This window comes from Paramisgurnus dabryanus, chromosome 10 (genome assembly GCF_030506205.2).
Source record: "Paramisgurnus dabryanus chromosome 10, PD_genome_1.1, whole genome shotgun sequence".
Classification (NCBI taxonomy): Eukaryota; Metazoa; Chordata; class Actinopteri; order Cypriniformes; family Cobitidae; genus Paramisgurnus; species Paramisgurnus dabryanus.
This window is the reverse complement of record NC_133346.1, coordinates 11,111,651-11,122,490: the sequence shown is the minus strand read 5'-3', so window position 1 is coordinate 11,122,490 and position 10,840 is coordinate 11,111,651. Positions and strand designations below refer to the sequence as shown.

The following is a 10,840-nucleotide window of genomic DNA, read 5'->3' as shown; positions in this document are numbered from 1 at the left end:
TTTTTTTTAAATAAAATAAAATATTAAGGCATTAGGTCAAGAGGTTACATATTTGGGTGCCAAATGAGAACCAGGACTGGACGAAATGCCCCCAAAACTACACACATAAATTTGGTCATGGGGAAAGACCATGATGTCATGGAAGCCGCTGTCTTTAAAAGAGTCAAAGCAGAGGAAGTGTGCTTCACAGTTGCAGCATGGAGATCAAAAACTGTTTTGTTATACACATTCTTATGTTGATCGTAGGAGGTAAGACATTTATCTTTCTTTACAAAGGTTTATGCCACATTTTTGATTTTATAACGTAACTTTGTGAATGGCTTCACCTGTTGCTAGCAGGTACAGAGATTACGTTTGTTTATGTTGCATTGTCAGAGAAGAGACTATGTTTTGTTTTCTGTGCATGTTTGTATATTTAACGGCATAATGGTTTTCTTTATACTGAATAGGCTATAACTTCTTTATACATTTTTTACTTGATTTTTGTCATAAGTCCTAAAAACAAAGAATTTGATTGAAACATATGCTACTATAGTGTGCACTGATATAAATTAATAAGTTAATAAGTTTGCTTAAAATAGGAGCAGAAAACATTTCCAAAACGTCAAGAGAACAAAGCAAATCAGTCAACGATGCATTTTAGAAAATATAGACTGTATTCGCTTTAAATTCATAAATGACCCCCGCATGTTATACTGTAAAATGGAAAACAGAATGAACCTTTTCGTGTACAGCAATTAATGGCTTACCCTTATGTACTTAATATTACTCCCCCTGAGAAAAGCATGCACAGACGTAGGGTCATTTGACTAAAAAAATAACACCTCTGTAGGCTATAGTTATATTTTTATAGCTCTGTGAGTAATGTTTTAACACCACTGTTTCCTGTTCCAGTGTGTGCATGTAGCTTTATGTGTCAGAATGGCAAGTTTTCACCTGCTGCAAGATCTAACCACAAAAGCAAACACAAGACCACTTACAGCAGACTGTCTCTCTTTCACTCTCTAATGCAAAAATGTAGCCCCCTCTCTTTTTTAGCCACATAGCTACTGACAGATGAGTCAGAAGAGAGTGTAGGGTGCCTGTGGTTTTATCTGCCCCCTGATCAACCTACCATTCTTCCATTAGACTACCACCAAGAGTTTAATTCCACTTGATTGAAATCTTACTGTATTTAATTTTATTCAACAAACTAAAAAAATGTCTCTTTTTTTCATTGTGTAAAAATGTAAATGTATGATAACTAGACTAGATAACTGCTGGGTTGTTTTAACCTTTGGTTGGGTGAAATAAGGATAAACCCAACAGCTAGGTTTAAATGAACCTATGCTGGGTTGTTTCAACCAATGGTTGGATCATTTTCTAGGTCAATTTAAAACCAACAGTTTGGTTTGTCTGTATTTCCAACCCAATCTTTTTTCGAGCACATTGACTTGTCAACAAAAAACACTATTAACTGAAATAATGTCTTTTTTTTATTTTGATCAGGTATTGGAGAATGTTCGGCAGTTAAACACCTTATTGTGGCCGAAGGAGATACGTTGGTATTGAAATGTCTTCGGAGAAACTCCAGTGCAGAAATAGAGTGGAGAAATCGAGAAGGCCATGTCATGTTTTTTAACACACACAAAGGTGAGAGCAAGAAATCACTTCTGTATAAATCTTATATATCACAGAATAAAATATTTCACATTTAATTTTCTTTTTTGCTGCATCTCATAAACATTAATCAACTCTGTTCACATAGGTCTGAAAGATCCAAGGAGCAGCGTTTTTACATTTAACAACTTTGAATATACAATACACCTATCAAATGTTACCCTAAAAGATGAAGGTGTTTATAAATGTCTCATGTATGAACAGCGTGTCATTACAAAAAGATACAAAGTAAAAGTTTTGGGTGAGTACATCATTCTTTCTTAACACCCTTACTACCAATGATTGTTGATGGAGTATAAAATAAGATGTATTCTCTTTGTCATCTTATCACAGGTACCCCAAAAATAGAAATGGCTGAGTATGGAGATCAAACAATAATAAAATGTACGACAGCGGCAAACGGCCCCCCACCAGAACTCTCCTGGCTGATGAGTGGAATTGAGATTGAGGGTAAGTTTACGAGAAATGTCTGAGTGGGTAGACAGGTAGATGGACAGCAAGATATAAATATAAAGGTACAGAAAGCAGATGTAAGCGATGTATAAAAAATGAACATGGACAGACAAACACATAAAGTAAAAATAATATGTGGACACAAATCGATGTCATCTGACATTTTCAAAATAAATAGAGGAACCACAATGTTTTCATGTATGACTGATAACAAATAAGGCAAATGGTAAAATTAAAAGTGAAAGGTGTTGATAGTAAATTATATTTTTTAGATTTGAATGATGAATTAAACATATACAATATGCCCTGTTTGTCTTTTAACAGCCCAACCAAACACTTTAAGGGAAGTTGGATCCATCAGGTCAGCGGTAGTTAGCGTCTTAAAAATCAAAACTCATATCAGTAAAGCTACAGTGATATGTTTGGCTAAACACCGAGATCTTCAGAAACCACTGGTGGATTTCATCATCATTAAAAATGACTGTAAGTATTCACACATGGTGTATATACCCATACTGTAAAAAATCTAGTTTGCTTTAAATTGTATTATTACTAGTCAAGATAAAAAAAAAATAGTTACGTTGTAATGACTTATATCCAAGTTGATTATGCTTAAAAAATTGAGGCTACCAGGATTTTTTTATATAAGTGCCGAGAAAAGCGAACCAAACGAAACGTCATCTGATCCACTTTTCTCACTACTTTATATTTTTCCCACACCACTACCACCACCACCATGTGACCAAAAAAAGGGATATTTTGCCGTAGATGACATTTAAGCATTTTTAGAAAAGGGAATTGAAAGTTTGGGGGAATTGGTTTGGCTGTGTTGCATAGGGAAAGTTTTTTTTACTAGTATTTGGTAGCTTCCTATTTATGTGCGGTTCGCATTAGAGTGGTCAATCACATGATATCAGAGAAGTCAACAAATTCTCTGAAGAAACAAAACCTCCAGAATCTGTATTCATGTGAACCTTTTGTAATTATTAAAAGTTTAATAAAAATTTATTGTAATGTGTTGTTTCCTCATAGCTGTTATGGTCCCCACATCAAGCTATTCCACTACAAGAGATCAACCAAAAACCGAGACAATGATCACAGTCACTTCAGCCCCTCTCTTTACCAGTACAGGTGAGTCCCATATTAATTTCTTAGCCTATGTCAGGACAAACTGACAAGAGAAATGAAAAAAGTAGCCTTTTTTTCAAACATAATTGTTTTAAGAGTAGCTCTGTCTCCATCTGCTGGTGGATTTTGCATACATGCCTACAATTATTTCAAGGCATACAATTTTCAATGTTTTGCCTTTAAATGAAATATCTTAATATCTATTTAAATATCTTATTACAGCACACGCGGAATTAACATCTATTCCAGAAAGACCTGAAGTGACCTCAGCAGGAGAAAGCACTACTTTAAACAGCACAATAAGTAAGACATGCATGATTAAACATTTGAATTAAACACGTCTTACTATTTTCTGTGTTGGTTTCATCCAGTAATTGTAATTTTATTTATTTAATTGTTTATTGTATTCGTTTTTCTGTACATTTATCACACAAAGTACAGAAGTAGGATATTTCTGTGAGGCATGTGTTTTGCACGCCATCTACTGTTCAGTTTTACATTTGCCATTTCATTATGTACTGTGTCTTCATATAGTTAAAGCATTAGTGATCTCAAATATTTCTTTGCATTTCAGTATATTACACAAACTCTTCGGATGGAAATTCAACTGAAGAAACCCAGAAAAATAACGTCACCAGCCAAGAAGGTGAGGAAAATAAAATTACTTACTGATACTAGCAAACTGACTAAACATCTTTATTTCACATAAAGTTATTCTAGCCAGTCAAAGTAATTTGACAATAACATGTATGTTACTTTTGTTATGTTTGTAGGTTTTGGTGTAGAGAATGAACACAAGAAACATCACACTGATAAAAATCCAAGCTCACCCCTGCTGGTTCTGCTGGTGACATGCCTGATTTTTTGTCTGCTTATTGTCGTCATTTTCTTCGCAATCAAACTGCGACGAGCCCATCTAGCCTGGAAAAAAGGTAATATAAAATTATTCAAATGTATTAATGAGTCAAATGCATTGTGTGTATACTTTTATTGTGGATAAAGCATGGTTATTTACCAATCAGCATTCAGTTTTGTAATCTAAATTGATTTATGCCATTTATAATGACAGAGAATGAAGAGTCCGAGCCATCTGTGGAAAGCAGCAAGTCAAAATCCAGTCATGAAGAGAAACAGGCCCAGGAGAGGAGAAGAAAAGGTACGCCAAATAAACAACATAGTACATGCAAGTAGGGCTTTTTTTCAGTGGGTGTTTAAATAAACTCCTATTTATATTTTTCTTGAATTTCTTTTTAGGTTTTTGGAACTCAAATTTCACAGAATACAAAATCGAGGAAGAAACTCCACCGAATGTGGCAAATCCCAACAGTACAGAAAATGTGATCAAAGAAACAGAAGACAGTTCGAGAGCAGCTACTAGCAAACCGGACGTTTATGTCAAGGAAACCGAACTTTAGAGGAATATTCAGCAGGGTCTGAATACTTATAAAAGACTGAAGTGATTGAGCACTCTAATGTGAACCACATGGGAAGCTACCAAATACTAGTAAATTACTAGTAGTTTGACAAAGGTGCACAGTTGGCCTCTTTAAGAGAAAAACTTAAATACAGGCTGTGATTTGTACATATTGTTTTGTATATTTGCTGTTTTTTATTTACTGTTTATAACTACGTTTGAATGTAGTTCTCAAATAAATTGTACTTTTGTTGGTATTCAAAGCTTTATATTAAATTCTATTTTTTTATTATGTGTGTTGTATGATATGTGTGATAATATCATAGTGTGCTGTTTAAGAATTGTAATATGTTGTGTAGTAGTAATAAATACAAATTCACATCAGTGAATGACACATGCAAGAAATTAAATTGTGATTTTGTAGGACTCAGACATATATATTTAAAGCCTGGTTTCACAGACAAAGCTTAGCTAAAGCCAGTACTAGGTCTTAGTTAAATTAAGATGTTTAAGCATTTTTTATAAGCATGCCTTAAAAAAGATGTTACTGGTGTGTGTCTTGAGACAGATCAATGGTGTTGGCATATTTTAAGATTTGTCTATGCAAAGTTTTTTTGAGACAGCTCAAACATGTGTTTTAGTCTAGGTCTAGCTTTTAAGCTTTGTCTGTAAAAGTGTTAGGTGCCGTTTCCCTGACAGGGTTTAACAGGGTTAATCTAGGACTAGGCCTTAGTTATATTAGGACATTTAAGCAGTTGGCTTACAAAAAACCCCATTACTGTTGTGCGCATCCTGAGGCAAAACAATGGCACTTATAATACATGTTCAGATGTCAGTGCAATGTGTTTATAAATTAAGACAGCTCAAACATGTATTTTAGTCTGAGACTAGTAAAAGCCTAGACCTTACACTGCTAACACTTGGTGTTAGAAAAATGCTTGTTCACTTTCCATGTGTTAAATTAGACGAGGATGTACAGTCAGCTGGTTATGTATCACTAAATAATAGACATGATAATCCTTTTATAAATTATTCAGACATCTTACATCACAGTTACTTGATTCCATTCTACCAAGGTCATCAAGGTCTTCATTGAGGAGCTATTCTGCTTACTACATCAATACTGTGGTAAAATACTTAAACGACTGCTTTCTTTCATATATATATAATGAATTTTCCTTCATTATTAATTTGATGTTTCGTCGTCGCATTTTTAGTACATGCATCTGTTCTGCCTGCTGTATTTTTCATTCATGGTAACGTAGGGGACAAACTGTTCCGCATTGCCCGCGGATGCGGCAAACTCGAGGGGGATGGGCTGAAAACCGTTCACCAATAAGCCGCGAGGTTTTTACCTCCGGGGCGTGGCTTTAGTCGAGCATTCTGGGTTTTCATTGGTGCAGATGGTTCGAAGTCAAATTCTGAGGCATCTGATTGGCCCAACTGCCGGCAATAAATAGTGTTCTAGAACATTCGATCGCTCTCTCATCTAGGCAAGAAGGCGAGGCAGTTGTCGCCACTCCAGCTCTCAACCGGCATCTTCATTCATCTCGACTATCTCCAGCTCGGTACGTAAAGGTCTTTGTTCTTTTCCTTGCTCATTACGTCGTGTAATGGTGATATGTTTTCTTTATTTGACACAATGCTCGTCATATATTTAATATCTACCTTTTTTAAGAGTATTATAAAATGTCGAATACTTTACGAATAGGCCGAACCAATGAAAATGTAAGGTAAAATTAATTATCGTATTCAGATATCAAAAGTAACGTACTTTTAATTTATATTATTTAACTAACCTCAGTTTAATTTCATTTCTTTAATTCAGGAAGTGATAAAACGAAACATTGTCGATTGAAGGTTATTTCTCACGCGTTACATGTGAGTCGGTCGGGACCTCGTGTAATCTTATCACGTGCGTAGTGCGATCTTAAGGTTGGATTTCCATGGTTATTGTAACGTAATATTTTAAAGGTTCATTTACCTTGATTGTACAAATGTAAATTTTATTTAAAAACCGGTTTGAAGTAAGTTTCTGATGACGATACACGTGATTTGACTAGAACGATCCAGAAAACCGAACCACGTGGTCTGACGCTCATCCGCGTGTGACGCAATTTGTGCTTTAGCCTGGGGCTCGAATAACACAATCATGGTTTTTATAAACCCTTAGTTTCTTTTTTCATTTTTTCGTTTTTTCACAATTCTTTCCCTTCCCCCCACAGACAAAATGTCTAAGGGACCAGCTGTTGGTATTGATCTCGGGACCACCTACTCCTGTGTGGGTGTTTTCCAACACGGAAAAGTTGAAATCATTGCTAATGATCAAGGAAACCGAACCACCCCAAGTTATGTAGCCTTCACAGATAGTGAGAGATTGATTGGAGATGCTGCTAAAAATCAGGTCGCTATGAACCCCACCAACACAGTCTTTGGTAAGTGATTATTCGATTTTTAAAAAATGTTTCTCTCTCGCTATGATGAAGTTTATTCCTTGCCATTCGTAGTTTCCACCAGAGGTTGAAAAACCAAAGATGGGCCAAGCACCTTCCTTGGATGTCTGAGCGAGATATTAGCAGTGTTTAATTTTTTCAAATAAAAACTATTAGTTAAAGCCTCACTTAATTGAATTTTTTTCTACAGATGCCAAGCGTCTGATTGGTCGCAGGTTTGATGATGGTGTTGTACAGTCTGACATGAAGCACTGGCCATTCAATGTCATCAACGATAATACCCGTCCTAAGGTACAGGTCGAATACAAGGGCGAGTGCAAGTCATTTTACCCTGAGGAAATCTCCTCTATGGTCCTCGTAAAGATGAAGGAGATTGCTGAGGCCTACCTTGGAAAGGTGAGCAATCCTATTAAACTAATCCTCATTACGATGTTTCGCTATGATGAAGTTTATTCCTTGCCATTCGTAGTTTCCACCAGAGGTTGAAAAACCAAAGATGGGCCAAGCACCTTCCTTGGATGTCTGAGCGATATGTACTATGAACGGAGTTGTGTTTAAGTGATTTGAAGTGGCAATGTTTAACCCATTCTCCTCTTGCAGACTGTTTCCAACGCTGTGATCACAGTCCCTGCCTACTTCAATGACTCTCAGCGACAGGCCACTAAAGATGCTGGTACCATCTCTGGCTTGAACGTTCTGCGTATCATCAATGAGCCAACTGCTGCTGCTATTGCCTATGGTCTGGACAAAAAGGTTAGCTTAATTTTTCAGTTTGTATATTGAACTTGAACAAAACTAGTGAGTTTCGCTATGATGAAGTTTATTCCTTGCCATTCGTAGTTTCCACCAGAGGTCGAAAGACCAAAGATGGGCCAAGCACCTTCCTTGGATGTCTGAGCGAAATAACATGAGTGCATGCCTTAGTAGTTTTAAGATAAAATGGCTAATCAAATTCTTTATGTCATCAGGTTGGTTCTGAGAGGAATGTCCTTATCTTTGATCTTGGTGGTGGCACCTTTGATGTGTCCATCCTCACTATTGAAGATGGCATCTTTGAAGTAAAATCTACTGCTGGAGACACTCACCTGGGTGGCGAAGATTTTGACAACCGCATGGTGAACCATTTCATCACAGAGTTCAAACGCAAGCACAAAAAGGACATCAGCGACAACAAGAGAGCCGTTCGCCGTCTTCGCACCGCCTGCGAGAGGGCGAAGCGCACCCTGTCCTCCAGCACTCAGGCCAGTATTGAGATCGACTCCCTCTATGAGGGTATCGACTTCTATACATCCATCACCAGGGCCCGCTTCGAGGAGCTCAACGCAGACCTGTTCCGTGGCACCTTGGACCCTGTTGAGAAGTCCCTCCGTGATGCCAAGATGGATAAGGCTCAGATCCATGACATTGTCCTGGTTGGTGGCTCCACTCGCATTCCCAAGATTCAGAAGCTTCTCCAAGACTACTTCAACGGCAAAGAGCTGAACAAAAGCATTAACCCCGACGAAGCTGTTGCCTATGGAGCAGGTTAGTGACTTTGCATTGTTTTCGTTCTTGATGTCGTTATCGCCATGATGAAGTTTATTCCTTGCCATTCGTAGTTTCCACCAGAGGTCGAAAGACCAAAGATGGGCCAAGCACCTTCCTTGGATGTCTGAGCGACTGCTATTGTCTATTGTTTGGCCTTCTCTTGTTTTTCTTGGTTCTTATATCTTGTGTTTTTTCAGCTGTCCAGGCTGCCATCCTCTCCGGTGACAAGTCTGAGAACGTTCAGGATCTGCTGCTGCTCGACGTCACTCCTCTGTCTCTGGGAATTGAGACCGCTGGTGGAGTCATGACTGTGCTCATCAAGCGTAACACCACAATCCCAACCAAACAGACGCAGACATTTACCACCTACTCTGACAACCAGCCTGGTGTGCTCATTCAGGTGGGGTTCAACATATTAAATTGTGTAGCGCACCACATTGTCAAGTTTTGTCATCGGTATCTTAACTTTTAATTTATTCCATCTCAGGTCTATGAAGGTGAGCGTGCAATGACAAAGGATAACAACTTGCTGGGCAAGTTTGAGCTCACTGGAATTCCCCCTGCACCTCGTGGTGTTCCTCAGATTGAGGTTACTTTTGACATCGATGCCAACGGCATTATGAATGTGTCTGCTGTCGATAAGAGCACTGGCAAGGAGAACAAAATCACCATCACCAACGATAAAGGTAAATAATTAATTCCTTGCTGCATTAATAGTTAATGGTCGTAAAGGCTTCATGTCCATTAACTGGTGATCTATTTTAGGCCGTCTCAGCAAGGAGGACATTGAGCGCATGGTGCAGGAGGCTGAGAAGTACAAGGCTGAGGATGATGTGCAGCGTGACAAGGTTTCTGCAAAGAATGGTCTGGAGTCCTATGCTTTCAACATGAAGTCCACCGTGGAGGATGAGAAACTGAAGGGTAAAATCAGCGAGGAGGACAAGCAGAAGATTCTTGACAAGTGCAATGAAGTCATTGCCTGGCTTGACAAGAACCAGGTAAGCTGAGAGATTTAATTGACTAAGCGGCTATAATGTAGGTTTTAAGTAACTTTACTAAAGTATCTTCTCTATTTAACATCTTAGACTGCTGAGAGGGAAGAATTCGAACATCAGCAGAAAGAGGTGGAGAAGGTGTGCAACCCAATCATTACCAAGCTGTACCAGAGCGCTGGAGGCATGCCTGGAGGAATGCCTGATGGTATGCCCGGTGGCTTCCCAGGAGCCGGTGCTGCCCCAGGTGGTGGTGGATCCTCTGGCCCAACCATCGAGGAGGTCGACTAAGCCATTCCAAAGCTACTACACTACCTCCATAGCAATGTTTACTGTTGCCCTCTGTAGTTGGACTCCTAAAATTGTTATTTTAACATTTTGAGGACCTCAACTTGCAGAGAGAATGTTGCAATTAATAAAATGGGATTAAGGGATCACTTACAAATCACAGGGAACACATTTTCTACATAGATTGCACAACCTATTTATCAAACTGTGAAATGTTCATTTCACAAGACTTTTCCAAAAGCCGTTGGTGCTTGATGTAAACTAATAAAATGATGACTTATTCCCAGTGTATGCCTCGTGTTTCATTTGGAGCCTTACTGGTTTTACTTTATTTTTGTGTTTTAATTAATGAAGTGTGAAACTTACCCTTTTACTTTGGCCCACTTTAGCTTTCAACTTTTACTAAATTTACTTAACTTTTCATACAGTAATCTTGGGGTACCATATTAGTGTTGGTTATTTTACTTCAAGTTTAACAACATTTAATGCCATCCATGTTTTAAAGGTCACTTAATGAACTTAATACCACATTTTCTATTTTTAAGTGCAAGCTAATGGGAATTGGGCCCAATTGGAGGGTGTTGTGAGTTGATAAGTGAAAGGCCAGCTGAATTGCATTTTAATGTGCATCATTATTTGATGTGGTGACATCAATTTTAACTAAAACAATGGAACTAACAAGACTTTTTATCAATCGTTTCATTTCGGCACAGCAAAGTACTGTAACAAAACCTAGGAGGTTGGATGCTTCAGTGTTTCAAGAGCATTTGATTGGTTAGGAAGGGAATTTGGTAAGTCGTGTAGGGTGATGTCAAGTGCCAAAACTAGATTTTCAGTGTTTCTATTTACTGTATGAAAATTGTCATTGTTTTGGACCACAACATATTAAGCCTAACATTTTTACTAAAAGAAAAAATATTTCATGG

General features: G+C 37.9%; 2 protein-coding genes and 4 non-coding genes across 6 annotated transcripts; all 6 read left to right on the top strand.

Moving 5' to 3' along the window:
• Positions 1 to 172: 172 nt before the first annotated feature.
• LOC135740838 (cytotoxic and regulatory T-cell molecule) lies at positions 173 to 5,006 on the top strand. The gene is made up of 11 exons (XM_065259368.2): positions 173 to 249; positions 1,489 to 1,632; positions 1,748 to 1,900; positions 1,993 to 2,109; positions 2,437 to 2,595; positions 3,145 to 3,243; positions 3,463 to 3,543; positions 3,815 to 3,886; positions 4,014 to 4,172; positions 4,310 to 4,396; positions 4,495 to 5,006. The coding sequence occupies exons 1-11, from the start codon at positions 198 to 200 to the stop codon at positions 4,653 to 4,655; spliced, it is 1,284 nt and encodes a 427-aa protein (XP_065115440.1). The 5' UTR covers positions 173 to 197; the 3' UTR covers positions 4,656 to 5,006.
• A 1,066-nt stretch (positions 5,007 to 6,072) lies between these two features.
• Positions 6,073 to 10,201, top strand: hspa8 (heat shock protein 8). Its single transcript, XM_065259356.2, has 9 exons — positions 6,073 to 6,222; positions 6,880 to 7,089; positions 7,298 to 7,503; positions 7,708 to 7,860; positions 8,076 to 8,631; positions 8,832 to 9,034; positions 9,122 to 9,320; positions 9,400 to 9,632; positions 9,720 to 10,201. The coding sequence occupies exons 2-9, from the start codon at positions 6,885 to 6,887 to the stop codon at positions 9,915 to 9,917; spliced, it is 1,953 nt and encodes a 650-aa protein (XP_065115428.1). The 5' UTR covers positions 6,073 to 6,222; positions 6,880 to 6,884; the 3' UTR covers positions 9,918 to 10,201.
• On the top strand, positions 7,127 to 7,222 carry LOC135747018 (small nucleolar RNA SNORD14). The gene has a single exon (XR_010531655.1). It is a non-coding gene; the product is annotated as a small nucleolar RNA SNORD14 (small nucleolar RNA).
• Positions 7,542 to 7,637, top strand: LOC135747025 (small nucleolar RNA SNORD14). The gene has a single exon (XR_010531656.1). It is a non-coding gene; the product is annotated as a small nucleolar RNA SNORD14 (small nucleolar RNA).
• Positions 7,913 to 8,008, top strand: LOC135747015 (small nucleolar RNA SNORD14). Its single transcript, XR_010531654.1, has one exon. It is a non-coding gene; the product is annotated as a small nucleolar RNA SNORD14 (small nucleolar RNA).
• Positions 8,671 to 8,766, top strand: LOC135747032 (small nucleolar RNA SNORD14). The gene has a single exon (XR_010531658.1). It is a non-coding gene; the product is annotated as a small nucleolar RNA SNORD14 (small nucleolar RNA).
• Positions 10,202 to 10,840: the final 639 nt, after the last annotated feature.

Coding starts and splice junctions, on each gene's coding strand:
- LOC135740838 (XM_065259368.2), top strand. CDS start 198: ATGGAGATCAAAAACTGTTTTGTTATACACATTCTTATGTTGATCGTA. Junction 250..1,488: donor TCTTATGTTGATCGTAGGAG/GTAAGACATTTA, acceptor TATTTTGATCAG/GTATTGGAGAATGTTCGGCA. Junction 3,544..3,814: donor TACTTTAAACAGCACAATAA/GTAAGACATGCA, acceptor TTTGCATTTCAG/TATATTACACAAACTCTTCG.
- hspa8 (XM_065259356.2), top strand. CDS start 6,885: ATGTCTAAGGGACCAGCTGTTGGTATTGATCTCGGGACCACCTACTCC. Junction 7,090..7,297: donor CCCCACCAACACAGTCTTTG/GTAAGTGATTAT, acceptor TTTTTTCTACAG/ATGCCAAGCGTCTGATTGGT. Junction 7,861..8,075: donor CCTATGGTCTGGACAAAAAG/GTTAGCTTAATT, acceptor TTATGTCATCAG/GTTGGTTCTGAGAGGAATGT.